The 27,834-nt window shown below is 36.5% G+C and overlaps 1 protein-coding gene across 2 annotated transcripts in view; it reads left to right on the forward strand.

The window, feature by feature from the left end:
- Positions 1-3,064: 3,064 nt before the first annotated feature.
- LOC127428206 (pleckstrin homology domain-containing family G member 5-like) overlaps positions 3,065-27,834 on the forward strand; it is a 58,484-nt gene continuing 33,714 nt past the window's right edge. The window contains exons 1-5 of one of the 2 annotated variants that reach the window (XM_051676393.1): positions 3,065-3,200; positions 14,598-14,677; positions 26,300-26,441; positions 26,701-26,800; positions 27,239-27,299. In XM_051676393.1, the coding sequence (XP_051532353.1) occupies positions 3,146-3,200; positions 14,598-14,677; positions 26,300-26,441; positions 26,701-26,800; positions 27,239-27,299 (438 nt within the window). In that variant the 5' untranslated portion in view covers positions 3,065-3,145. Of the gene's footprint in view, positions 3,201-7,511; positions 7,633-14,597; positions 14,678-26,299; positions 26,442-26,700; positions 26,801-27,238; positions 27,300-27,834 lie in introns of those variants that run through there. The other variant, XM_051676392.1, reaches the window with a different exon arrangement.

The raw sequence follows: 27,834 nt of genomic DNA on the forward strand, positions 1-27,834 counted from the left end.
ATTGCCAGATGATTTGATTGCTTTATTGAAATAATCCCCTGGAAATGTACCCTTTAAAATCAATGTAACTGACTGCGTAATCTTTTTTTGGATGTATAACACTTTTAATAATTACATCTGAAACTTAGTACTTCAGTTTTTGTATGATGTTGCATCTAAACCAGTAGATGTCAGTGCTAGTGCATCTTTCAACTGCAGTCAAGCTACTCTTGAACTAAGTTACACAAGTTACACAACAAACTTCTGACAAAAAATCTGAAGCTACTTAAGAGGGCACATTTGATTGAATGTATCATTTAAGCACAAAAAAGTAATACACCTTAAATACACCTCCTCACCATCTCTGTTTGTTATACCTTCCTTCCAGCGTATATAATGGCCTAAATATATTCATTCTAATTCATTCTATCAGCAAACTAATTGATTAATCTGCCAAGCTGCTAATCAGCTTAAGAGGAGCCTGTAGAGCCAGTTTGCCATGCCTATGCTCAGTTAAAAAATGCCTGAATAAACAGTCATCAATATGCAGCATATGTGTGGATGATAATGACCATTGATACTGATGAGTATATTGTCAGAGCCATCATTAAGAATCAAGTCCATTACTGTGAATGGGAGTAGTGAGTTCATACATGCGTGTTTACGCTGGTGGAGAGGGGAGCCTTGGTATATTTTTCTTACACATTTTGTGCATATTTCATCAAAGATGATGTAATGGTTGAGACAAGGTTTTTAATCTGTTTTAGATTATTGGCTGTGAATCAGGTGTGGGATACAACTGTGGCTTTAGTCTAAGTAAACAAAAGATTTGCCCCTGCAAAATGTTTGAATGTGTGGTTAATAAAAGCATGGTTGCTGTCAACCTGACTTAGATTAGGGATTTGTCACACCTGATAAGAGCGATCCTCTACAATGTGAAGGGATCTGATCCAACACAACCCAGTTATTGATTATCCTGGTCTGGCGTGCTGCTCTGGCACTCCGTTTTTTAACAAACATTGGCACAAATCCTAACAACTCCCCTTTGGCTAATAGGGAGTGCTGTGTCCATAACTCGAAGGCCCAGACACCTTCACATTCCATACACCTGATTCATTGTATATAGCAATAACAAATTAGTCTTCGACAAGACATAGTGTTTCAAGAATAGCTCTAAAGAGCCCAAATAGCCATCTTATGAGTGCTACCACAGAATAGTATGGCAGTCTTGTCTGTTTTGCAGGCTGTCTGAACAACTGTGGTGTCTGCGCAAGGTGTTTAATGTAGGGGAGGCAGTGAGAGAAGGGGTGGGGGAGAAGTGAGCTACAGAGGGTTAATATTCCACATATGTCCTGCATGGCAATCCAGAAGCAGGTTTGCTTGGACTTTAAAGAGATGAAAAGAAATGGGGATTGCCAGGGAAAGAGAAGGAGAGAGAAGACAGAATGTGTCTGTGAACTGTGCTTGTATGCCTTCAACAGTATTTTAAAATTCATATTTGAGAGACCAAACCAGTCATATTTTAGAAAACACTGGAAGATATAAAAAGAATGTCTAAAGATTTGCAGTAAATAAAGGAGTAGATTTTAGAATTGTAAACACATTTTACAGCTAATAATTTCTACACGTCTCTTGTTCATTCATAAAAAAAGAATAAAAATAGAAGTCAATAGGGCCAGTCCATAAACACTAAATAACACACCGTTTCAAATGTCTAGCCACAAGATTTAAAGATTATACATGTTAACATGATTTTTGTTTAAAATAATGTTAACATGTACATTATTTACATCTCGTAGCTATACTTTTGAGACAGTGTGTATTTTAATGTTTATATGTTGGCCCCATTAATTTTCATTGTAGGGATGAGACAAAATTCTTTTTTTTTTTTTTTTTTTTTGTAATCAACATTATGCCTCAAATGCTGTCGATGGAGCTTAAAGCAATTTTCTGGGTTCAATACAATCAAGCTCAATCAACAGCATTTGTGGCATAAAGCTGATTACCACAAAGATTAATTTGGACTTGCCCATGCTTTTCTTAAAAAAAAAAAAAAAAAAAAAAGAAAGAAGCAAAAATCAAGGTTACAATGAGGCACTTACTATGGAAGTGAATGGGGCCAATCTGTAAACATTAAAATACTCACTGTTTCAATAGTAGGCTATAGCCACAAGACATGAACAATATGGGTGTTAACATGATTTTAGTGTGATAAAATAACTTACTAGCCTTATAATGATACACAAATTTTAACAGAAGAATTAATGTAAGTGTTTTATGAAATTTTAAGCTTCACATTTATGCCTTTAAACCAAATATTAGTCCCATTCACTTCCATTGTATAAGTGACTCACTGTAACATTTTTTTTTTTTTTTTTTTAAAGAGAGGAGGGATTAGTGACAGGAGTCGAAATTATTTTTACATTATGCCACAAATTAATCTTAACTTGTATTGAACCTGTAACATTCCTTTAATCATATTATGCATATATATGTATTTGTGCAATAGTAACACAGAGCTCAAGTCTTGATTATGATATCCAGTTTGAAACATGCAATTAAATGTCAGATTGCTATGTAAGAAAGTAGTGAGGGAAGTATGGGGTAGATGCCTGCGTGTTAAAGTGAATGAGGCACACTGCAGTCTATGCTGATGATTTTTTTTTTTTTTTTCACTTGGCCATAAAGCTGTGTGTGCTAAATATATGTCATATTGACTTTGAAATGGGGGATGCTATGCTCTTACAACGCAATTCAATACGTTTCAACGAACCTTGAGGCCAAAAAGAGGACAAAAACTTCGTGCGTCAAAGGCAGTCAACAGGTTATTTTGTGTCTCCTCAGCGCACGCAAGGTGAAGCGCTTTGGAAGTCACTCAAGCGCACAGATGAAAGAATTTAAAGAACTTGGTTCACCTAAATTGCTTTACAACATAATATAGCAGTAGTTACGCTGTCCATGAAATATAAATGTAAGTATTAGCAAAGTTAGTGAAAAGTGAATTGTCGGTATGAACCGGTCTCTGTTGGAGCGTTGCCAGTAGCGCGTCAGCGCCGATGTCTTCTCTTCTGCTGACACTCTGTGGACGGATGATCGGATCTCTCATAACTGAGAACACATGAATGAACTGAATTTGAAAATTTACCCACCTGGTTAACGGCACATAATGCATCGGTACGGATCGCCACCCAAGAGCTGGCTTGGTCTTCGTTTGCGACTGAGTAAGTGAAATTTTGCCTTCCGCGGCTGGATTAAAATAAGCACCGATCGATGTGCCAATGATGACAACTAGTGTTAAAAACAGCGTGCTGTAAAGTATTCAGGATAGTGTCTCAATTTAAAATATGATCAGCATATAAGAAGTTAATGCAATGTTATCTTAAAGATATTCTAAAATACCTATTAACTATGACCTTTAAATTTCTATCTTTAAAAAGGATGTTACTTTAACAGGCTACTTTCTGATCTTGCTACAATTCTTTAAAGAATATAGATAATCAGATTTGATTTCTCACCATTTGGAACTTAATGTTAGTCCTTGTGTGTTCATTATGAGTTAATAATAATGAGATTAATATGAAATCTTAAATCCTTCCTAAATTAGTTGCATTTCATATGGAGAGTTTTCTCTTGGGAAGCAGGTGTCATTTCTGAGTCATTCCATTTGGCTTTAGAATAGGTACACACTCATACTGGCTTCTTGACTTTGAATTTGATACCTGAATCACATGTACTCAAAACTATTTTTCTGTCATTTTGTATCACTCATAATTATGTTTGTCTGATTTAAGAGGATTATTTCTGTTTTTGGGCAATTTAAGATCAGATTTCCTGTATATCTTTGGTCCTGGCTTTACACATTCCTCACAATTAGGTTTAAGGTTGCAATTCTTTGACAGTCCATTTGCTAGTTTGGGCTGAATCATGTTTTCATTGGTACAGGTGGGACAGGGAGCTCTTTGGTGTACCTCATTACTGCCTATCCTAAGGAAATGTGATTCACTCTGTAACAACAGTCAACAGCTCTGTTTCAACAGCTGCAAGGGGCGATTGCATTTAGTTTGGGGAAAGAAAAAAAAACTGGAGAAAGTTTGCAAAAATAGGCTGACATGTTGAAAACTCTATAAGTGAAGTCAGCAGGGGAGAACACAAATTAAACTACATGTCAAGTGGTCAGTTTGAATATTAATATTTTAAAGTTAGAAGACCAGCTGATTTGACTGAACTGGGCTTTTTTTAAACATCAGAATTCAATACACTGTCCGGTCCATAGGTATTGACAATTGTAATGAAAGGGCACTATGAAAGGTCAGTATAAAAGCTAAAATTAATTTTCCACCTGTCTAAAGGTTGTTCTTTAAAGCCTTCCTTCCAGTGTACTGTATGAAATACACCCATTTATATTACTATTACTGTATGTTTATTTATTTATTTACATATACTGTATACCTTACTTAAATGTGCACTCAGTACATTTTTGCTAATTAAAACAGTTTAACAAAGACATGAATAGAATTTTTTATAAATATGTTTAAAATTATGTACACTCACATTAGATGAAGACTCCAGTCATATCAGTAGCCTAATAAAAGCTGTTAAATTTTACAAGGAGCTGGTCGCCCCCTCATGGGCGCTACCATGTTGACAGCACATGACACAGTTTCATGCAATTGAGTTACTACCACTAATAATGACAATAATAATTACCAACCCGATCTCATGAAAATCGTACATAATTTACAAGTTGACTATTTCGTATGGCCTCGCACGATGCTGTTCGCATAAACTTAAACGACTTCATCACATGCAAATTCCCAGATGTCTAATGCGGAAGTAAGCGCAAGTTCCACGCATGAGGCGTTAAGGACATGCTTTTGAATATTATGCCCTTACCCAAACCTGTTATCTAAATTAAACCAATCAGTAGAGTGTGTAAACACGATAGGAAGCTGTTGTGTGTGACAGAAGCAAGTAATAGTCACGTATTAGATGGAAACGATGTCCAGTGACATCATTGGCTGTAGTGAAAGTCGTAGGAATTCAAATGAGTGCAGTCGCACGATATCATACGAATTAGCCAAATTTTGAAAAGTCGTACAAATCTTGACGATTTCGCCTTGAGAGTGTGTTGCTAAATACATTTCACGTTTACTTTATATAGCGCTTTCAGACAATGCTTCAACATAAAAGTACATGTAATCCACAAGTACTACTGGGGCCGACGAGATGAGTAAGAGCCAGCTAAAATCTTACTGAGTGCACCTTTAACCTTCTCTAGTAGTACATAGTAAAAAAAATATTATTTTATATTCTTTTTAAGAAGACACAATAGTTTGACAACCTGATAAAAGAATAGTTTGACAGTGAAACAGTGTGACTCTTCCAACTAAAATAAATTCCTGTTCTTTCTGTGAGGTCCAGGGCCGTAGTTATTAAATTCAAACTTCAAACTAACAAAGGAGACTTTTATGAAGCTCACAGTTTATTATTTGAGCCATTTAGTGGTATTTCTTACAATAATGTCAAATATAGTATAAGCTTCTGAATTTATGATGAAGAACAACAAAAAGACCTGTTTACTTGATTTAGAATAGGATCTGGTGTAAGGAACTGTCTAGGCTGTTAGAGAACTGTCACTTGGCTGACTAATTTGCCATCTAGCCTCCAAACCAAACCCATTACTGGTTGTAGATCGACTGGCCTGTTCATTGTTTGCCTGACTACCCCAATGTCAGTGTTTATTTAAAGATAAACATAATGTCTGGAGAATCACAGATCAGAGGATTAGTCTCGTTACTATAATTGACTTTTCTTGCTATCACACAGTGTTTTTTTATGTATTGCCAACATGCTGGTGGTAACATACGCTCTTTATGCTGTGTATCATAAGATGAATATAGCATGGTCACCAGCCGAATGCAATGCTGCAAATGAAATTAGGGTTTGGTATGTAATGATAATTACCTTTTTAGAGTAACTAAAGGTAAAGTGTGAATTGCCAAAATAATATTTTTTGTCGTACAGGTTGTTCCAACGGACGTCAAGAAGACTTAGTTATGATGCACAAGCCGCATGGACTACTTATATGATACTTTTGGGTCCTTTTTAAGCTTTAAAGTGACTTACTATCCACTGCAATTGTTTTGAAAAGATGGCCCGCTTTTAAGTCCCGCATAAGGAGGAAAGTCAGTCGGGTTTAGAACGACACAAGGTTGGGTGAATTATGCTTGGGACAGACGTTTTCTTGGTAAACAACAGTGTAAAAATATTACACACTTTATCTTTAATAATACTTGTATCTTAAACTGCCGTCTCGCTAGGGCTGCTCAGCAGTTATTCAATTCAGAAAGACAGTGGATGTCTAGTAAAGCACTCTTGATTTTATTTTATGTCTTATTTGATGTTTTTAAACTCTTTTGCATACTCATGGTCATGAGTGAACACAACAGCACACTATGAAATCCATATGAATAGTCAAACAATTAGCAAAATCCTTTATTTAGTTTGAACTATAGCAACATACAGTATAAACAAAACAGCACTAAGATGTTTCAATAGTAAAATCCCATCATAAATAATGTAATAACAGTTAGTTGAAACAAGATGTAAATATAAAAGATGCAGTCATACACCAGCTCGCATAGGAAAAATGTATTGGTGAAGGAGATGAAAAGAGCTTTGTTGTTTGTATAATGTCCCAGCAAAAGATTAGGCTGACAGTCTGAAACTGCGGTGCATTGGCTTCACAACCACTGCAAGCCTGGTCATTAAAACTAACCTCTGCACGTCACACTGCTCCAAATCACTACCATATGCCTGGAAATGTTTGGATCCCAGCAGCTACGACTCTCCCATGCTACACTCTAATTTGTCAGAGCAAAATTAGAAGTTGTGTGGGGGGCTGGAAGGCAATGGCAAGCTCTTGTAGCTGTTCTCTTAATCTTTATCCTAACCCTTTCTCACTTTTTACATGAAAGCAGGAAATTACAGTTTTTTCATCTTCCATTAGTTTCTTTATCCCCGACTGTGGATTGCATGTCTATAAACCGTATGATTTCTGCTTCATTGCTCTATATGATACAGTAACTCTGAGATGCATGGCGTTTGTGGGCTTTAAGTAGGTGGACATCTGAAAAGGCAGCTTTGTATCTCTTGCCATTCTAAAAAGTCACAGGTCCAAGTCTCTCTCACATCCCAGCATGCACTTCACATGTGGATGAATGCACCGCTTGTCTGTCGTGTTGCGTGGGTCAAGTCCCCCTCTGCCCCCCCTTCACATACTGGCTCACAAAGTCCAAAGCACCCTGCCTGGAAACTTTGGAGCAACCAGTATTCTGAGATCATTTCTTCACAAGAGAACTCACTCAAGTTTGAATACATTCTGTAGTTTAGAAGACATGAAGAGCAGTTGTTATTTTGAAGATTAATGCTTTGATTCAAGTTGTGAAGAATCTTTATCTCCTCCGTATGTTGATGAGTGAGATGTCAACGCAGTGTTAGAATTATTGGTTGCGTTTGGATTGTGAGGCACGATGTTCTATTGGCGACGACATGGGTCGTATGAACTGGAAACTCTGCCGTGCACACAGAATGAGCTGGGGATGGAGAAATACACCTGGACCTCCCTCATGGACATCACCAAGACGTCTTGTGGTAAGGGATTTTAACTGACACCGGCTAAGAGGTTGGGGGCCAATTCCTTTTATGTCATGTCAAAACTTGATAGAAGTTGACAAAATTGAAGATGTGCAAATTGCTCTCTTGCGTGGACATTAATGTCAAATTTCTCATGACATGTCAGGGCTCAACAAACAAGGATTTTTTCTTTTGGCTCAGTCGGGCCAGTAGTTTAGATTTTTACTTGCCCTGTCATCATTTTCACTGGCCTCACCTCTTTTATATCTTTTTTATTTATGTAATTTTTTTTAATTTAAATTAAAAGTTTTCTTTACAAGAAATGGGGTTTCCATTGTTTTTTTAAAGCTGTAAATTACACAGTTATATTGTACCTCCACGAGACATTTTGCTGGAAAACCATGGCAGATGGTGATTTATTTCTAATATCAACCTGTCTAACTGATGCTTTCAGGAATATCACAAATCATTCTATTTCAACAAAACCTCATGTCTGCTAGGCATTTCGATAGTGTTACGTTGATGACATTGGTGACACTTTACTATAAGGTTCCATTTGTTAACATTAGTTACTTTGAACTATCAATGAACAATAATTTAACAGCATTTATTAATCTTGGTTAATGTTAATTTCACCATATATATATATTTTAAATGTTAGATTAGTTCACTATGAACTAACTTGATCTACAATGAACAATTTATTTTTTATTAACTAACATTAACAAAGATAAACTAATGCTGTAAAAAATATATTGTTCATTGTTTGTTCATGATACCTGATGCATTAACTAATGCTAACAGATGAAAACTTATTGTAAAGTGTTACCATGACATTTAAATCAGAATTTACAACAACAATATTAAATGCATCACATAAAACCAAATGTTTCAAGGAATACAGTAAAACACATGTACAACATCAACAAAGATCAGATGTAGTGACAGTGCTATTGGGCCAGTTGGCCATCCTTATTTTTGAGACCTGCATGTTTCCTCTACATGAAATGTTATCGAATGACTGGTACAACAATGGGAAAATTCCATTTTTTACTCCCTTGAAGTCCACTGCAGGAAGGGGATGCTATTTGAGGGCCCTTCCTCAACGCAGTTGGTGAAAGGTACATGGGATGGTCACTTTGAAGAAGTAATTTTTCTGTTGTTAGTGACGTATGTCTTAGTATAGGGTAATCCAAACAGATACACATGAGACAGAGCACCCTTCAGAGTAGGGCATGAGGATGCTCACTTTCGTTTGGGATCGGCCCAATGTCAGACCACAGTATTGTTCTCTGAGGGTCAGATCCCAGCTTTGAATCCTTGAGTTAAGACCTTAACCTTAAATGTAGTGGAACGAAATAGCTGACATTAAGAGATGTGGATGTCTTCAGCCCAGCCTTTTGGCTTTGTGTGGAGAACCACATGTTTGGTTACCAGTAAGCAGTCAGAAGGTTTTAGAGACCACTGTGACACCAGAGTCGAGAGGGAGTGTTAGTTTTAGCTTGTCCACATTACCCTTCCTATTTGATCTGTGCGCTAATGCTCCAATTAGCACCCCCTAATAATGGCCTTTGCAACTGGTAGTATTTTTTTCTGTCACTTTTCGGGGAGATCACTTAAAAAGGTGGTTCACTTAAACTAGGATAGAGGAAAGTATTTTAATATTGGAAATTAAAATATTACACACATCTCCACTAAGGTTGTTTCGTTTATGAAGCATTAGGACATATTTCTATTTACATGCAAAGTTTACCTTAAAATGTCTTGACACTACTTCTTATTGCCGACCCAGCCCTCCAATCACTTAATTAATCTCATTTAAGCCTTAAAGGTAAGAGGATTAGTTAGCCAAAACGAAATAATCAATGACGAATCCACTTCCAGACCTACAGTTTGTTTTGTCATTCTCAGACCTTCCAAAACTTATACTGGCATCCTTGGTATCAGCTCGGTGTTCCTACTATGGTATCTAAGGAAAACTGTATTACATAAAATATTTCCGGACTCACACTTGAGACAATGGATGTGCTAAACGTCTGGGTAAACAGAGGGGCATGAAAAACAGATCCTGGCATTCTGCACATTCCTTACATAGAGGATTTCTTTGAAGGTGCCCTCTGCCTCTCTAACTTAAAAAGGAGAAATAGAATATTCTTTACTGAGAAATAGAGGCAAGTATGGTGAAGGAATGTGAGCAGTGTTGAAGAGAATATTTGTAGTCTGGTTTGGGCTGTGATGTGGTGTTCTGGTTTCAGGATGTTGGAAAAGATGCTGCCCTGCTAGGGGAGTGCCTGAGACTGAGATATTTTTTATGGTGCCACCACTAACAAAAAATACCAAACAGAACATGTACTCTGGCAATGCTATGTTTTTTGGATGTGTACTCTCATAGCACCATGCTATTGTTTGAAGTACCTTGGTGTACTTGAAGAGTAGATTAAGACTCCTGTATTACGGTACATGAATATGGTAATCATTCAGTACCATGGTCTTACTATCTGATACCATCACATTACCATGGTACCACCACAATACTTTTTTAAGCAACCCATAAGCCTGTAGGACATCTGGAATTGTTCTCAAACACTAATAGGGGAGACTGGGGCTAATTGTCACACTGGGAAGTTGTCTCAAGTGCTATAGCTCAGTTATGATAAAATTTGGAAGTCCAATTACACAAATTTGTGTTTTCGTTAGAAGAGGTTTTGTCTTTGGTTTAAAAACCTCTTAATGTATAGTATTGTTGTGAATTTTACCCTCCAAATTAAATTTTCACTATCATATTTTTGTAAACAAGTGATCATAATCACACCACACTGGCATACACTGAGGCAAGGGTCAACTATATCATAGAGGCAGATGTTTACTGAAAGGTTTAAATGTGTCATAAAGGGTATTTTTCTTGAAAGTCAGGTTGGGGGATGTTGTCATATTGTTATTGGAACAGATCATGTGTTATACATGTATTAAAATTTTTACAATTTATTAATCACAATATTTGTTAGCCAAAACAATGTTTTTATATATATTTTTTTTACCTTACCTTTTCTATTTTCATTGTTTCATGAATGGTTTTGTGCCTCATTGTTTTACTTTTAAATTTGGCTGAAAAGCCTATGATAGGCTGTTAAATGCTGGTGTACATTTGAAGAGAGGCATAGATTTTGTTTTAGTTGTTGTGATGGTGGGATGACAGGAGGTCCACATGTGTTCAGTACAAGGTTATTGTCATAAAGGAAGATGAAATCTAATAAAAAAATAACATAATTGAAAAAATAAAACTGAAAATACATTTTCATGGCTCTGATATTAACTAAAATGAAGTTAAATGAACCTTTAGTTGTTTATTTATTTATTTATTTTGATACATGGAAATGCCACTAGACGGCAATAACAGATGACCATTGGATCTCATTGCATTAGCAATAGAGCAGTGAGCTGTAACTTTTTTTCCCCTGGGTAATAATGAAAAAAAAAATATCAAAGGAAAAACAATAGACTTCATTTTAAGGTATGTGTCTATGCAGAAAAAGAAATAAAAAATAAACCTGCCCTGACAAATATTCACTGGAATAAAAGAGTGACAACTAGCCCCGGTCTCCCCTATATAATCTCTGCTATCTACAATTTAAGATATTCCAAAATCCGATTTGCTCTCTCTTCCCTAAATTTGCCGTAGTCTTAACGGCAGTGGCTTCAGTTCGCCCAGTTTTGAGATGGCAGCATTGAAGGAGAATGGGTGAGAGATCTGGCAAAAATCATTCACATGCACTTTTCTCATAAGAGCTGTGGGTTTTCTATATAAGACAAATCATGACCCTGCCTGAAAGGAAAATCAGCCTGCCTTCCAGAAAACTTGTAATGTCTGGAAATCTCAGATTTCCGCCAACTTTTTCTCTCCGTCTGTTTTTCCTTTCCTTTTCCTCTTTCTTTTCCTTTTTGTGTTTTTGTCAGTCCTTTTGAGGAAGGGCAGCCTGTGGACTTTCTGGTGCCCCCTAGGGTAAGTTGGTGCCCCACGCAGACTGCGTTATATGCGTATAGGGAGCGGCAGTACTGATGTGCGGTCACTGTCACAAGTATGCACATCTCCCATTTTACTCGGGAAACTTAACTCATCCAATCATATTTGATATGTTAAAGCATTTTGTTGTGTTATGTGAAGCTGCTGTGTTTTTATCCCTCATTTGTTATGAACAGTCTTATCTATTGGTTTGTGCAGTTTCAAAGAAAAAGAGAGAAAAAAAAAATGAGATGAAGTATTCTTCATTTGTTAAGCATTTCATTTTCTGGATTATCAAAAATATGCATTACTACATGTTTATGTGTATATATATATTGTTACATATCCCTCCAGCCAGCTCCACTTCCATCTTTTTTGGCTCTAACTGTGCCTTTTGGCTCTCATTTTTTTATTCTCTTGCTCTCTCCCTCATATCCCCCCAGCTGCCTCGTCTCTTGCCCTCCTGTACCGTTATTATGTCTTTTGGCTCATGCCCAAGGACATATCTCCCACAGGCTCACTGTGTTTGCAAGAGTCCCTCCATGGTACCTTAGTACAAAATCTTACTTAGAGACTGATTATTGGTTCAACCACTATTTTCTACCAGTTTTCAAATGTTTTACTTAATCGGTTCCCTAAAATCGGGTCTACTGATAAATTGTCTTCACAAAAGCATTCTGCTTTGTCATAATTGAATTTGTCATCAATAATATTGTTTTTGTTATTATTAAAAAAATATTCATAATGTGTTTTTTATTTTTGTAGTCTAATGATTATTTAGCTTTCATTATGTCAAAAACAGTAATAAACAGTAACTAAAAATCAGTTCCATGTATGTGGCTACGTCTATATTAATCCGGTTACATTTTAAAACTGCGTTTTCATTTTCGAAACATTCTCCATCCATTTTCAAGTGTTTTCCCAAAATTTGCTCATCTACACTGAATCGTATGAAAACGTTTAATCCTCTTACTGTGCATGCGAAAAATCGGCAATGCATTGTCGGTCTGAAATGTAATTGTCCTCATGTTCCGTCACCGGACACCAATTCCAAGTAAACTTCCTGTCGCCTTTGAAGGAATACAATATGAACAACGCTATCAAGGTGAATATCAGGCACAACAGCGCTGCTATAACACGGGCTGCCATCTTGATTGTTTTGGTTGAATGGATCACATGACTACATCACATGACAATAAATATGTCATCGTTTTCAGATACATCCATTTCCAAGTCCACACTACAATGCGAAGATGGCATTTTCAAATGTATCCACTTTCAAAAAGCTCTCGTTTTCAAAAAGCTCATTTTTTGCTGACAAAAATGCCATCTCAGTGTCGATGGAAGGCCAAAATTTAGAGAAAAAGATGCGTTTTCAAATGAAAATGTATTAGTTTGGACGTGGCCTCAGTTATTGGAGACTTAAAGGTGCAGTATGTAAGATTCAGAAACCCTTGTTATTAATGACAGCTGTGGCCGTTAAGTGAACTGCAGCCATCTATCTGTTGCTCGTGATCGCGCACACACTCCGTAGGGACGCGAGCATCAACCAAAACAATGACATAACGTACAAAGAGGCTGAACGTGATTCACCGGCATCATGCTAACAGATGAAGTAGCATCATTAAAATTACACAGTTATGATTGTTTTACTACAAACTTTGAGACCGCATATTATATTTGACTCTCCAGTGCTGGAACAGGGCTAAAACAAAGTGTGGATATAGGTCTGACTATGCGAGACTGTAGTTTGAAGTAATCACTTTTCTTTGCATGATACATTGGCTGCATTTATACGATAGCCTATGTTGGCGTTAGCTAGCTAGCCAGCTTTATCAATAGCTGTTAGCTAAATTTGGTGGATGATGACAGTAGCTGTTTATAAAATAGATTGTACATTATAAATATGTTGACACAATTCAGTATTGATGTGATTCCATCACAACTGTCATTTTGATATATCGATGCGCTATTGTTTTATAATAATAGAATGTATATATTTTCTGTATAACCAAGTTACGTTACACTAATGAATGGGGCTTTTTGCAATATCTTGAACATTGTCTAGCATTCATTTCATGTATTATTGTAGTTTACCTTGCTGAATAATTACAGATTAACATTGACATTAACCTGACTTTTTAGTATAAAGAGAAGATTGTTGAAATTATTTGAAAGTTACGAAGCAAGGTAGCTTGTAATTCATCAGCGTTAGCAGGCAAGATCAAGTTAGCTAAAATGACACAGATCAATCCTTATGGCACTATATTTCACATGCTTTGCAGTTATGTAAGCTTACCTGTCCAATAAGAAGAACGCCAATTCATGGTCGGTTTTGATCCCCAAAACCGAACGAAGGTCCCTCCAGGAATCAATGTCCTGCCGATGTTCACTCTAGTTTTCACTCGACCACGATCACGTTTCCGCTCAGCCAGACGGGATTCAGTAGATATGTAAATGTTTTTTTTTTGGCTTACTCAGAGTTTGTGTAGGAGTCGGTGTTGTGCTGGGAGCCAGATGTTTGCTGGATTCCATCTCTAAGATAACGTTACCTAGTGTTGCAGACTGTTGTTGCTGTTGAATAGCGGAAGAGAAGCTACTGTCTGAGGCAAGGCTCTCGGGAGCACGCATAAACGTCACATCCTTTGGATTTTCCCGGCAAAAGCGACCCGCTCCCTTCTCATGAAAATCAGTCTACAGGCTTTAATAGGCAACCTAGGAAGTCCGGGAAGGGCTCATTTTTTAAGTTGCGTTACAAGCCGTTCACACATTGGCAAAAAAAAAGGTGAATATTACATGAAAAAGTTTACATATTGCACCTTTAAACATTAAAATAATTGGTATGGTACCATCATTAAAAACAATATCGGTTGATCTTTAGTTATCCTAAATAATACTTTACTTCCGATGACTTGATACTTTCAGATTACCTCCTGACATGCAGTATGGTTGACCTTTGACCTCTGATTGTGTTATGTTTCAGGTGAGAAGCCTGTACAGGAGGAAAAGACTGGCATCTTGTGTCAGCATCCAAACTGCTCTGAACGCCGGCTTGCTTGCAAGGTGAGCCCTGCCGTTGGTGTCCATTGGCACGGAATAAATCCATCCTAAATACCATCCCAAACGCCGGAGGTCTGCTGCTTTTGGGAGGGGGATTGGGGGTTTGGGGTGTCTTTATAGTATACAGCAATTGTGGTTGTCTTCTGTGTCTGATTATGACTGCTTTCAATACACAGTGATTAAAGTCATGATATATTGAAAAAAATGCTAACTTAATTTCCAAATGCATAAAGTATACGTACAATGTCAATTTAATACACTTTTGTTAGCCCAGCCACAGCCTAGCCACAGTGAAAGCGCATTTTATATCTGAATTAAATGTAGTAATATGTAAGAATTTAAGTAATGCACCCGAAATGCTTTGAGACGCTCACAGTTAAAGCACTCGTTGCTGCCCGGGGTTCTTTGCCTCTCATTTTCCATAGAGAATGAATTGAAAATGTCCACTCACTATAGTTAGAAGCCCTGCAGGGACAAAACAAACTGGTACTACAGTAAATCTTTGCCACTTCATGTTTTCATGGACACCTATGGCCAAAAATGCCAAGCATGCCTATTGCATTTATCACATGGAATATTCCAGCACAATAATCATTTGTCAACGCGTGAGCTTGGGGAACAGGCAGGAAAAACAAAAGTTTTGTTTGTCTTTGTGCGGTTGAATGTTCTTGGGCGAGAGGATGGATGTGATGTTATAGCCACCATTACGGCAGTTTTCTCCTGGGAGTCTGGGGATACAGGGATGGAAAAGTGAGATTACGGCATACATACACTATATGAGCCTGTTAACACATAAACACACTTACACACAAAGCACAACACTTGTTGCCCTTCCTCTCTCTCTCTCTCTCTCTCTCTCTCTCTCTCTCTCTCTCTCACTCTCTGCTCCAATGTCTCTCTCTCTTTCTGTCTGTAAAAATATCATACATCCAAACTGGTGTGACACTTGTTTGATTCTGTTTTATTGTCATGGGTCCATTGCCAAACAGGTTTGACTAAAGAGCCAGTGTATTTCTGCCAGTATCCCTGCTTCTTTTAACATCAGTCACTCCCATTTTCCCCGCACTGGCAAATCTGATCCCTATTCATTACCAACACTTTCCACTTTTTTATTTTAACAGGTGTTACCTTCCCCTTTAAAATCTGAATCAGAACTCTTCCCCATTAATTTGCAGACTGAATGCCATACATCAGAGGTGTATTAGAAATGCAAGGACTTGAGGTTTCTCGTCCGTATTTGCAGGGCATGTGTGATTCATTGTAGGCCATCACTATGATTGTTGTTTGTCCTACATTTCTTGTCCTCTGAACTTTAGTGCGCTTTTCAAAAGAGACTCTGGGTAAACACTTATGTTTCTGGTCCTCTCTGATCGAAGCCAGACTTAACTTAATGTACCCAATGTTTTTATCCAAACCAGGCACGCACTTATATCATTACTTGTACAATATGAAAAGATGAGCTTACTGGACTCTTGTTTATTTGAAAAGGTTTCTGCTGAAAACGAGAGAGGGAGTTTTCAAAGTGTATGGGCGTGTGTTTATGTTATGAGGTCTGTGTGGTTCGTTCACTTGTGGGCTACAAGTTTCAGGTAGGTTTGTTCTTCCTGTCTCGGGCAAGGGGTCAAGAGGTGAAAATCCTCAGAGAAAATGACGATAGTTTGTTTTCAATGTTTAACTGCTCATCCAGAAATTTGTTTGCTGGTCTAAACTTTTTAGTTTTGATCATGCTTATTCAATATAGCATGCTAGCGCCATAACACAATGCTATCTGTGCCACACTTTTTTAATTTAGGGAATTTGCAAATAATATCTGGATTAACTGTGCATTTTATTTATTTAATTATTTATTTATTTATTTTTTGTATGATAGTTATTGTATCGTGTCTCCAAAAAGGTTACAATAAGCAATGCAAGGCCACAACAAAATGTGAAATTAAGCAAAGATTTTTTTTATTTTTATTTTTTATTTTTTTTATTGAGCCGGAGCAGCGTTGCAGAAGCAGAAGTTAGTGCTTTTGCCCCTGATATCTATATACAGTAATTTAAATTAATTAAATTTTTTATTTAATTAAATTTAATTACATTTAAAAAAAGCTTATAGGCTCACAAGGATCTCTGTTCAAAACCCTCTTGGGTCATGTTCCAATCCAGTCCCATCTGCCTCTACTGTAAATATAATAATAATAATAATAATAATAATAAATGTTTCATGACTTACACTGTAAAATCTAATTAGTTCAGAGTTAGTAATACTTGAAGCCAAAGTTTAATGAACATAACTGTTTGAGTTATGATTCCAAAACATTTAATTTCAAGTCATGTTTAATTTAATTATTTTTATTAATTACAACTTTAGGGTTTGGTACTTCATCGTAATGGGAACTTGATTAAAACTAGTAAGAATAGTAAAAAATAAGCTTAACTAATTTTTTTTTTTTTTTTAATTTGAGATAGCTCTTATTATTATTTTATAGCATACAATAATTAGTGTACGATATACATGACTTTTTTAGTTAAAAGTCAAAGCTTTAGTTAAAATTACCTTTAATTATTTTTTTCTAGCTTTTAATAATTTTTTATAAAAATGTTTATATATTGAGTATATACTGGATAGATAGATAGATAGATAGAGAGAGAGAGAGAGAGAGATAGATAGATAGAGAGAGAGAGAGAGAGATTGTATATATATATAGATATATAGATATATTGTTTTTGATAAAAAATTTTCAATATATTGCCTTCATTGCATTCATACTGTAAGTATGTGTGAAAACTGGATCCTTTACAGTATAATTCCAAACCAAACAAACTCAAGACAGGAGATTTAATATTTTAAAAGCATGTGAAAGCATTTGTGTATTTGTGTGTATCTGTATATGCATAAAAAATGTATGTGTGTTGTGTGAGTGCATTTGCATGCTTGTGTGCCTGTGTAAATGTATATGTGTGTGACAAAAAATTGTGAAATGGACAGGCCATTTTCATCTCTTACAAACACAGAGACTAAACAGTGACTGTTCTGTAATAAACACAGACGTTAATAGCCAACTGTAATTTGTGTTGTAAAAGATTAATACACTGCTTACAAAGACATTACTCATTATGCTGAAGTCCTAGATCAAGGTATAGTATTACTGGTTAGCAGATAATGGTGGTTCCAGTCTTTCAGACACTTCCTTAATTAAAACACCAGACTGTCACCCTGTCAAAGCATTGCCAATATTTTGGCTTCAAAGACTTGATTTCAGTGAGAAAAGTAGGTTAATTGCTTTTCAGCGTGCTTGTATATTTAAACTGTTGGCTTGGGGTTAACCAGGCATCCCATTGCAATGGATTTTCCTTACCAAGTAATTTTTCAGACATCAAGAACTTCACAAGCATTAAAATTGTGTACACCATAAAAATAGCATTATTGAATATAGTTGTTTTTTAATCCAAGTAAAGAGATGTTTGTTCTGTTTGTGTCACTGTGTTGAAAATGCAAGAACCGGGTTCCTGAACGCTTTCTCGGTTGTTAACATGATTGAGGGGATTATTTACACTCTGTTTCAGGATTTAAAGCACAGCATATCTGTGCTGTGTCTCCACTGTCACTCAGTGTTACCTAACAGCTGAGTGTGAGAGCAGCCTGAGTTAGCTCAAACCTGTAGCACAACAATCTTAGGACACAGATTTAAAACTCAGTGTGCTCCCTTAAATATTTCAAGGACAAAATAGTTGGAAAAAAGTTAGATAAATCAGTTTTTCGTGGAATGCTTTGGATTACCATGCCTCAATACCTCAGTTTACCACCAGATGGAGCAACAATATTCAATGAATTAAAGGAATAGTTCACCCAAAAATGAAAATTTGCTGATAATTTACTCACCCTCAGGTCATCCAAGAGTTTCTTTCTTCATCAAAACAGAATTTAAGACTTTTAGGATTTCATTTCAGACCTCCTCCTCTAAACAATGCAAGTGAATCTCCTCCATTTTTTTGACGGTCCAAAATGCATATTTAGGGTGCATCACGATAATCCACACGACTCCAGTCGACAAATAAAGTTCTTCTGAATGCAAATGGTTGATTATTTTTTAGAAACAAAACATTACTTATATACTTTTTAACTACAAATGTTCGCTTCCGTACATCTTTGTGACGTGCGCTCATGAGAGGGATGACGTAAGCTCGTTGGTAAGGTCACGCATCACGTGGAGGAGGAGTCAGGAAGCGCGTCATCGTTTACATTGTTTTTTTAGTTTTTTTTTATTATTTGGAAATTATTTTTTATTTTTATTTTATATTGTTTTGAAATTGTTTTGGACTGCTTTGGTTTGTGAACGCCGCTTGGTCTGTGCTCTGTGCAAGTTTCTATTGAAAACAATGACGCGCTTTCTGACTCCTCCATGTGACGCGTGACCTTACCAACGAGCTTACGTCATCCCTCTCATGAGCGCACGTCACAGAGATGTACGGAAGCGAACATTTGTAGATAAAAAGTATATAAGTATTGTTTTGTTTCTAAAAATAATCAACCGTTTGGGTTCAGAAGACCTTTATTTGTCGACTGGAGTCGTGTGGATTATTTTGATGCACCCTAAATATGCATTTTGGACCGTCAAAAAATGGAGGATATTCACTTGCATTGTTTAGAGGAGGAAGCCTGAAATGAAATCCTAAAAGTCTTAAATTCTGTTTTGATGAAGAAAGAAACACTTTTGGGTGAACTATTCCTTTAAGAATATTTATACTTAGTTTTTAATATCTCATCCTGTGTGGTGGTTATGGAGCCTAATGGAAGAAATAATGAAAATAGTGATTTCGAACTTCTGAAACAAAAACAATAATTGAATTATTTCTGTAAAAATTACATACATTGAATTCGTCTCAGGCCAGCATCTATTCTCTAGATTTATCAAAGTAGATTTTCTGTGTGGTATCATTTCCATCTTGTTTACTTTTTCTCTTGTTTACTGAACTCGGGTTCAAACATAGCAATCGAAACAAGTGTGACAACAACCTACATGATAACTTATTATTCTCCTTTACTCTCCTTCTTGTTTGCTCTCTCTCGCCAAATAGTGGCTTGTATTGCCAAATAAAGCTCTCTACTTGCTCATTCACTCCTTAAAAGGAGACCTGTGATGTCACCTGGCAGGAATTAGGAATCTGTAGATGAACAAAGAATTTACAATGCATGACCCCTGAGGTGTAAAGTTACCATAATTTTCAGCTCTGCATCAGGTATCGGAATCTTCCTCGCCCAAAGCATTTGTTCATGTAACGACATGCTTCAAAGTAAAAGCAAATCTCTGTTGTCATCCATTTTAATGAGAGCATGGTATCAACGTGATGCTGTTTTTTAATGACTATGATTATCTCAAAGTCTTTGATTTTAATGTAATTCTTTTTTTTATATAATTTAAATATAATTCTTTGGCTTCTTGTTTGAAATCTAACCAGATGGTTTCTATTGTGTATATACAGTAACAATTGTTTATATTAAACAACATAACCTTCAAATAGATGTTTGTTAGTGTTAACATCAACATTACACAACTTATGAAAATATAAATTAAATAATAAAAAAATAATAACAACAAAATTAACATAAAAGAAAAATAATTTCTGTGGTGATTAATAATGCACAAGAAAAATACAATTAAAGTACAGCGATATGATAGGTGTGGGTGAGAAACAGATCAATATTTAAGTCCTTTTGTACTATAAATCTCCACCTTTGACCAGCCCTGACCAGTAGGTAGCGATATGCATGAAAAATGTGAATCGCCAAAAAACTAAAGAAGAAGAATCTGGAAGTAAAGGTGAAAGTGGAAATTTGTAGTAAAAAAGGATTTAAATAATGATCTGTTTCTCACCCACACTTACACTATCGTTCAAAAGTTTGGGGTCACTTGACTGAAATGTTTCTCATGATCTTAAATATCTTTTGATCTGAAGGCGTATGCTTAAATGTTTGAAATATGTTTTGTAGACAAAAATATAATTGTGCCAACATATTAATTTATTTAATTACAAAACTAAAATTTTATTAAAATAAAATCCCAGGGTGATACCTCAAGAAGTTGGTTGAGAAAATGTCAAGAGTACATGTCTGCAAATTCTAGGCAAAGGGTGACTGCTTTGAAGATGCTAAAATATAAAACAGTTTTGATTTATTTTGGATTTTTTTTAGTTACAACATAATTCCCATAGTTCCATTTCTATTATTCCATAGTTGTGATGACTTTACTATTATACTAAAATGTGAATAAATAAATAAATAAAAAATAAAGAGTAAGTGACCCTAAATTTTGAACGGTAGTGTATCTCTTCTGAAGACATGGATTAAACCACTGGAGTCGTATTGATTATTTATGCTGCCTTTATGTGCTTTTTGGAGCTTCAAAGTTCTGTTCACCATTCACTTGCATTATATGGACCAACAGAGCTGAAATATTCTTCAGAAAATTTTTGTGTTCTGCAAGAGAAAGTCATACACATCTGGGATGGTATAAGGGTGGGTAAATAGTGAGAGAATTTTCATTTTTGGGTGAACTATTTCTATAGCTGCGATTACATATAAGTACAATGTGGCACCCTGATTAATCAAGGACATTTTTCAAATGTTTGAGTATTTGCATCTTTCACTGAGGGACAAACAATGATCTCATATTCTTGTAGTCCTCTAACGCATCCCGGTCTTCATAATGGAAGGCGGTTAGACATAACCACAGGACGTTGTGGATTCTGAATTCAGTAAAAACAGGAAATGGATTCAGGAGTGATGCCTGTGAACTGTTGGAAATGTTAGATGTTGGAAACAACTGCTGTCTCTAGTTTTCTGAGATAATGCCCTCCCTGGGGCATGTTTTACATGACCTGTCACATCCTTTTCTTGTTCGTTAAATTTTTTTTATAACCTTGTTTTTCACTGAGGCCAATTTATAACCTTATTTATGTATATATATTAAATGAATAGTTCACCCAAAAAAAGAAGATAGAGCTCTGTCAAATCCTTATAATGTAAGTAAATGGGTGCCAGCACTTTGACGGTCCAAAAGTCACATTTATGCAGCATAAAAGTAATCCACACTTCAGTCGATCAATTAATGTCTTCTGAAACGAACTGATAGGTTTATGTAAGAAACAAGTTGATAATTAAAACGTTTTTAACTTTAAATCGGCACTTCAGTCCAGGGCTCTGATGTTGTTTGAAATGGCCGAACTCTCACATGACGTTCATTCTTCTGTTGTAAATAAGCACCGTGAACTCGCCGACGCGCTTACGTCCCGTGACAGCTATGTGATGTGTCAACTGCTGGCAGGAAGCGCTTTTTAAAAGTTAATAACTTTTTAATTATCGATTTAATTTTTACACAAACGTATCGATTTGCTTCAGAAGACATTAATTGATCGACTGGAGTTGTGTGGATTACTTTTATGCTGCCTAAATGTGACTTTTGGACCGTCAAAGTGCTGGCACCCATTTACGTGCATTATAAGGACCTGACAGAGCTCTATCTTCTTCTAAAAATCTTTATTTATGTTCTGCATAAGAAAGGCAGTCATACACATCTGGGATGGCATCAGGGTGAGTGAATAATGAGAGAATTTTCATTATTTTTGGGTGAACTATTCCTTTAATATAATTTATCATTTTGAGCCTTTTGTGATATTAATAAAGAATATATTATAATAATAATATATTTGTAGGCCTCTGAGAATGAAACATATGACACTATATTAGTTATTAAAGGTTATTATACCCATAGATAAATGAATGGTAAGCCTACTCATGCAAAATATGTTTGAATTCTACATGATGCAAGTTGCCACATGGTGGCTGCCATATCGAGAGCACATGACCAATTGAATACCACTCACTTTATCTTAGTCGCTTCCCTGTTATCGAACATAATCGCTCACTTGCTAAATAAGTAAATCATGGCTGATTGCGAATAGCACATTTTTACAATTGGTATATTGGTAACCAAAACTACTGCTTTTCCATGATGCTGCAGCTGCATCCACATTGTTAGGTATCAGTATATGTCTAAGATGACTGCCATATCGGCCAGTGCAACATAAAAAGTATTGAGTGCACCTTAAATAAGGAACAATAGTTTAGGATAGAATATTAGGACATTATTATTAGGTCTTACATCAGTGTGCTTTATAAAGCACAGGCAAAGAAAGTGAGGAAGGATGGAGAGAGTGAAAGAAAAGGGGTTAAAGTTTTTATCAAAATAATTACATGATATGCTGATTAAGTAATTAATTAATCACAATTAAATGCATATATCAATATTTGCTGAGAAAGGCCCTTAAATAGCAATAATCCAATATAGTGATTAAATCACTATACACTATATATTTAAATAATTATAACTATAATATTTTATAAATATTATAATTCAGATAATTAAAATGCATTACATTATTGTGGCAGACGAATAAAGCATTGATAAGACAATGCAAAATGTGGCTTTAGTAGGCAATATATTGTTTATAGATTAATAAACATGAGCCTTCCATTGGCCTATAGTCTACAGCAATCCATTTTGCAACTGTATTCATCAATCTGTCTGAGAGACATTTATTATAAGGGCTTTTCTAAGGACGTGTCAATGTACACATGCATCAGACAGACACTTTTGGAGTGTCTCACTAGGTTGTGTTATGTCATAATCACAGTGTTTTTAGGTCGCTGTATAAAGTTAAATGAAATTTGAAAAGCTTAGTTTGCGCTCCGTCCAGGTGTGTTTGAACACAATAACTTGTCCTCATCTTGTGCTGTTGCTAGTGTCAAGAAAGCCTGAGTGTGGTTTGTTGTCTGTACAGCTGCATGTTGCCTATACAGCTGGAGTTTCAATTACTGCCCCCTGCTGAAAACAGGTGGTACTTCAAACTCAAATTGCTCTGATGGTGGTAATATTCTTTATTATGGTCTGGGGACATGATTAATTGCATTTTTTATTTTACTTTTATATATATATATATATATAATTAATCGAACTCAATTAATGTGTCACATTGACAGCCCTAATATATGTATTCTATATCATTCTAACATTAATATTGTTCATGCATAAATTTGTCTAAATACTTACATTTTCTAATCACTATTTATGATAAATTACAGTATTTACAGTACAGGGAGCAAGAAAAAACGATAAGATATGTTAAGCGAGGTAGAGCATTTTTTGCAAGGTTGGATGGACAACTGTGTTTGCTCACGGCAAAATCTGTGGGATCGGGGTGTGGCTGGAAAACTGTAGCCCTGACATTCACTTACACCCTCTTCTAAACCTGGAAGTCTGTACACACAGCTGCTTTCTATCTGAATCACCTAAACCAGATACACACACAGACTCTGAGCCCAGTCAGCATTCAGAAGCAGCCAGTAAGAGAGGAAGGAAGCCGGGGAAATGAAAGAAGGGAGAGAGGGAGAGCAAGAAAGGGGGGAGTATTGGACGCTCAAAGGCTAGGTTTGTACTGCGACGCTACACTATTCTCTGCCATTCTATTGTGGACTAGACAGAAGCTGACACTTTGGTGGGCAGAGAAACGCGCACACATATGAGTGTGATACGATCATCAGGTGTGTGTCTTAAATGTATTTCTGTGTGTTATTGCAGGGCAGGAGCTGTGGTGGTTTTATGATTGTTATTGAAATGTTTCTGAGCTGCGTGGTTTTCTCCACAGATGTGCGAAAGTTCTCAGAGAAACGATGCATAGCCAAGCTAATGATTGGGTTAGCAGCACTCTCTCATACTCTCTCTCTCTCTCTCTCTCTCTCTCTCTCTCTCTCTCTCTATTCTGTAGTTCTGTTAAAGGGAAAGTTCACCCAATAATGCAAATTTGGTAATCATTTACTCACTCTCATGCTGTTTTAAACCCATATGATCTTATTTCTTCTGTGGAACACAAAAGGAGATTTTTGGCAGTATATTAGTCTCAGTCACTCTTCTCTTTCATTGCATCTTTTTTCCATACAATGAAATTGAATGGTGACTGGTGCTGTGATTTTGCCCAACATCTCCTATTGTGTTCCGTATTCTCTTTTGATAGGAGGCCAATAGTTGGGTTACTTTTCCTCACCCCATTCCAACAGGTTTTGGACACATACCTCAAAAATGTTATATCCCACATTAAGTAACAATGGCTGCCAGGTTCATTTTAGTCTTTTTGCCTTTATTTCAAAACTGTATACATTCATTTTGAAGAATGAAACAAATTGCATTGGTTAGAGTGTATCTCCTGTCTTTGAAAAGAGTTTGTCCTTACTGTAACTTATTGCAAATGCATTTTAAGTAACAAGACAAATGGAAAACAGAATTAAAAAATAATCCATGTAGGATAAAGTAACAGTTTGGCTTGGCATTGGTTTCTCTTAGCCTTATTTAGCTTGAAATATTAATTATGAGCAGCAGTCTGACTTCGTTCTTTTCCCAGTAAGTACTGATGGAAGCAATACTTACTGGGAAAACTTATATAATTGATCACAAATGCAAGTCTTCACATTTCCTGTATAATGATTATTTTTCAATCTGTATTTTTCTTTTTATTTATTTATTTATTTATTTTATTACATAATCTCTATGGAATTTGCCCACTTTCCTGTTGCTTTTCTCCAATTGTTTCTTTATGTGTTTCTCCATTGTCTTGCTCACTCACTTCTTGAGGTTTTGTCTCAAAACATTCTCAGCCACTTTGTCACTCTATTCGCATCCAGGAGATGCATTTATTTTGGCACCTTGAGAGGTTTTGGCCAGTAATTGTGTTCTTGTGTCTGAGCGAAGGAGATATTTTGAGTGGTTTAAATCATGAGCTTAATCTATGTCTCCCTCTTGTAGACAAAGTGCGTAATCAAGCCTCTGGTTATCTCACTGTTTGTTAAGAGTACTTTGGTGGAATCATACCTTTCATATTATGGCTCACTTCATGGTGCTCTATCTGAGAATTAGGTTCTTCAGTTGTACAGCATATCTAGAGAACAATAGCAGGAAGCACACATGTAGGAGGTCTTTATCCCTATTTTTTTTCTATCTTTCCACACTTTTTTGCTTCCTGCTGTTGGCCTTAAAGTTGGTCTTAAAAATGGCATTTTGTAACTGTGCTAAATAATGTAAATTAATGGTACATTGAGCTTCATAGATGTAACACAAGTAACATTATATGAGAAGAACCCCCTCTTTTTTATAATTTTATTTTTGGGCTTTTTGCCTTTATTTATAGGACAGTAGAGTGTAGACAGGAAAGTAGGGTTCAAAGAGGGGGGGCAGGATTAGGACATGACCCAGGTCGGACTCAAACCCTGTGAGCACAGAGCTCTTATATGTCCATCTTTGCAGCCCACTGTGCCACAGCTCTAACCGAAGAAAACCATTGATGCAAAGAGTTGGATTTTAGTTTAAATGTATGCATTTAGCAGATACCTTTATCCAAAACGACTTGCAGTGCATTCAAGGTATACATTTTATTACTTTGTGTGTTCCATGGAAATCCATGACTAGGTGCTAGTGGCATGCGCTACCAGCTGAACTACCGGAACAACTGGCTCTTGCTGTTATGCAGCAAATGGATTTTACACGGCAGTGCATTTTCAATTTTACAAATTCTTTCTAATTTATTCCCCAGGTCTGTCACCACCCCTTGTGTCAGGACCTTAGTGACGGCAGCCCACTTCACCTCTGCGAGTCATGTGACTCAAACTGCCACCCTGTTGCCTTTGATGGCATGCACTTTGATAGGCACCCACGGTTTGACCTGCAGCCACAAGGTAAAAGCCCTGATTATTACTTTTTCTCTTTCTGTTCTTTGTCAGAATGGCCGGTCTTCAATCAACCAATTGTAATGCAGTTGCACAGGGTCCCAAAAAAGTATTTGGACACCAATGTATATGAATATCAATGCAAAATTAAAATACTTCAAATTCAGCGATCCTCAAGGCATGGATGACACTTAGCACTGAATGTGTGGTGTATTATTACCAGTTTCTAGCAGGATGTTATTGTTGCCTCACTTCCTCGCCCCCACAGGTTCCATCCTGGCCCGGAACGTGTCCACTCGTTCCTGTCCACCTCGCACTGGTCCCCCCTCTGACATGGAGGATGGAGAGGATGGGTGCTCTGACCTAGGGTCAGTTCTTTCTCACATTTATTCCTCCATTCTTCCGTTAATTTTGGGCACACATTTGGGCTTTGCTAATGTCTGTTATAATGAAAGAGGAAGTCTGTGTACTTTCCAGTGGCGTCATCTGTAGGAGAACATCTGGGATGTGATGATCTGTTGCTTTTATGGAAAAATGGGGTGATATTCACAAAGAATGAGCTGCACCTGCTGATTGCGTCGTTTATTTTTGATTCACTAAGGGAAATTATGCAAAATGGGGTCACGGCAAAACATGCAAAAATGAATGCCTAATGCAATTTGTAATTTGTAATTCGTGAATAAGACTCACATTTTTGGGCTCAAATACCGTGTGCAAAAGTGGCCAAACTGTTTTGTGTATTCACCCTATGGTCAGTTGTTGAAAGAAGCAATTCTTTCAATTCAAGTCTTGATTTTGTTTCTCAGGGATCGCAAGAGTGGAGGAATTAGGCTGGTTAAGAAAAAGACCAGACGGCGACACACAGATGTAAGAATATAATTTGTTTTCTGATTTTTATATAAGTCTGTGTGCCATTTTTCTGTCTGTACCCATCTAATGATTTATTTTTGCAGGCAAGACATGTATATAAGACCTCTGAGTTAGAGCTATTGACCCATGTCTTATTGTGAGGACTTAATCATAGGGTCTGTTCCAAAACCTAGTGAGATGCCTTGCTGCCTCCCGCCTACATAGGCAGCAGTCCTCCATGGCAGCATCCTAACTGAATTAGGAGCCTCATAAAACACCGATTTGGAATGCTTTTCATAGCTGGGAACTCCACGTCATTCAAATAGTGCTCCTTACTCGCAATGCACTGGAAACTCGGCAGGAATGACAAGTGATGCACAAGGAATGATACAATATTCTAATGAGCATAAATATACATAGCACACACTATGGGTGTTGCCTCCTGAGGCAACTCACTAGGTTATGGAACAGACCAATAGTCTGCATTTGAGTTAACAAAATGTGTCATCACGCATTTGGCTTGAAAGATTAGCTGTAACCTGTTTGCCTTAAA

The sequence above is a fragment of the Myxocyprinus asiaticus genome, chromosome 37 (assembly GCF_019703515.2).
Source record: "Myxocyprinus asiaticus isolate MX2 ecotype Aquarium Trade chromosome 37, UBuf_Myxa_2, whole genome shotgun sequence".
Taxonomy (NCBI): domain Eukaryota; kingdom Metazoa; phylum Chordata; class Actinopteri; order Cypriniformes; family Catostomidae; genus Myxocyprinus; species Myxocyprinus asiaticus.